General features: G+C 48.5%; 1 protein-coding gene across 1 annotated transcript; it reads right to left on the bottom strand.

Moving 5' to 3' along the window:
* Nucleotides 1–185: 185 nt before the first annotated feature.
* On the bottom strand, nt 186–1,256 carry LOC115271446 (alpha-2-macroglobulin-like; the record flags this gene model as incomplete). The annotated part of the gene is made up of 2 exons (XM_029913953.1): nt 1,033–1,256; nt 186–414 (listed from the first exon to the last, which is right to left on the bottom strand). Coding segments are annotated over exons 1-2 (390 nt in total), but the record flags the coding sequence as incomplete, so codon positions are not given.
* Nucleotides 1,257–1,794: the final 538 nt, after the last annotated feature.

The following is a 1,794-nucleotide window of genomic DNA, read 5'->3' as shown; positions in this document are numbered from 1 at the left end:
GTTACAGGGCTTTGGGGTGCTTGGGAGTTACAGGAGCATAGAGGCTTGGGTGCACAGGTGTTTGGGGAGGACAGGGGCTGCAGGGAGACCGAAGGCTAAAAAGAGCTACAGACACAGGAGTTTGTGAAGCAGAGAAGTGTGGCCTGTGGGTTTGGTTGCACGGGGATGGTGTGAGTGTCTCTTACCCTGATGCAGCGGGTCAGGTAATTGAAGACAGTGGCCTTTAGCGTGAAGGCCTCACCACGCACCACGGAGTAGGGCAGGGTGAGCTCCACGAAGAAGGGTTGGAAGGCTCTGAGGGACACGGTTGGGGACAGGCCAAAGCCAGTGTCACTTGAGGTGCAGAATGCATTAGCTTTCCATTCTGTGATGGTATCAGGGATTGTCAAGGGCAATTCAGCACTTCCGTTGGAGCTGGTGACAAAAAGAGAGATAGGATCGTGATCACAGCCTGGTCAGACACTGAAGGAAAACCCAAGTATTCCAGGGAGTGATGTGAGGAACTCAGTAGATAATGCTCTCCCCTCAGAGTCCACACTGAGCTCAATGCTCGAGTATGATGCAGTGCTTCAGGGAGTGATGTGGGGACTCAGTAGGGGGTGCTCTCCCCTCTGAATTAGCACTGAGCCCATTGTGCTGGGAGGTGTTGTGCCAGAGGAGGTGCTGTCTTTCAGATAACACATGCAGCTGATATTTTGACAACTTGTGATAATTAAAGACCCCACAACCCTTTTAAGAAGAAGAGGGAGGCTCACCCTGGGTCATTACAATCCAAATGCTTAGATTCCCCCTGCAATTTCAATTGGAAATGGGGCTCTTTTTCACTTTCCTTTCTAGATGTTTGTGCAGTGTTGTTCTGCACTGTAAACATCTGCCATTGGGGAACAGCCCACAGGTGGCTAAGTGATTTCTGCATACACAGAGTTTGAAAAGCACTTTGGGATGATGAAAGAGGCTCAGTAACCATCAGGAATTCATATTATCATCACAAAAAATAAGGGAATGTTAAAACAGCAACAACCAGCTACTCACGTCAAAGGCACTAAATCCCAAATCCATGTCTCTGGGAAATACTTTCGAACTGTCTCCACCGCTGCTGGAAGGGTCTCAGCCATGACAGAGTAACCTGAGTCCAGTACCCTTGCATGTCCTGGGTGGTGTGAGTACAACTGATTAACATAGATATAATGCATCAATACCAGCCTGATGCTTCCATCTCTGAGGGTAGGTCAACACTGCAGCTGGAGGTGTAATTTCCAGCTTGGGTAGATGTATGTACACTACACTACCTGTGATCAAGCTAGTGTGCTAAAAATAGAAGTGTAGCAGTGAGGGCATGACAGGCTAGCCTCCCAAGTACATATGTAGGGTCCCAACCCCCCATCCGTACTGCAACAGCTACACTTCTCTTTTTAGCGCACTAGCTCTTGATCAAAGCTAGCATGTGAGTGTCTGTCAGATCTGGAAATTACACCTCCCACTGCAATTTAGACACACCCTGGGACACTTTCCCCTCCAGCTACACTGGTGCAATCAGACACCCAAATCGGTTGTGGTGGGTAGGGTGGGAATGGAAAGTTCCATGTCTGAAGCATGTTTGAGGGGTCACATCACGACTCCAGCATGTCATTTTCTGCTCCACCATCACTGCGAAGCCCCCAGCCTTTCAAAGGATCGGCCTTAGAGCTGGTCACAACAATTTTCTCAAAGATTTTATTTTGACTCAATGGAAATTCTCATAAAAAAACTGTTTCCATCAACAGTTTCTGGGGGGGCGGGGTTGTTGGAAAACTG

This window comes from Terrapene carolina, unplaced genomic scaffold (genome assembly GCF_002925995.2).
Source record: "Terrapene carolina triunguis isolate 2854851 unplaced genomic scaffold, T_m_triunguis-2.0 Scaffold19409, whole genome shotgun sequence".
In the NCBI taxonomy this organism is placed as follows: domain Eukaryota; kingdom Metazoa; phylum Chordata; order Testudines; family Emydidae; genus Terrapene; species Terrapene triunguis.
This window is presented reverse-complemented; position numbering and strand designations above follow the sequence as displayed.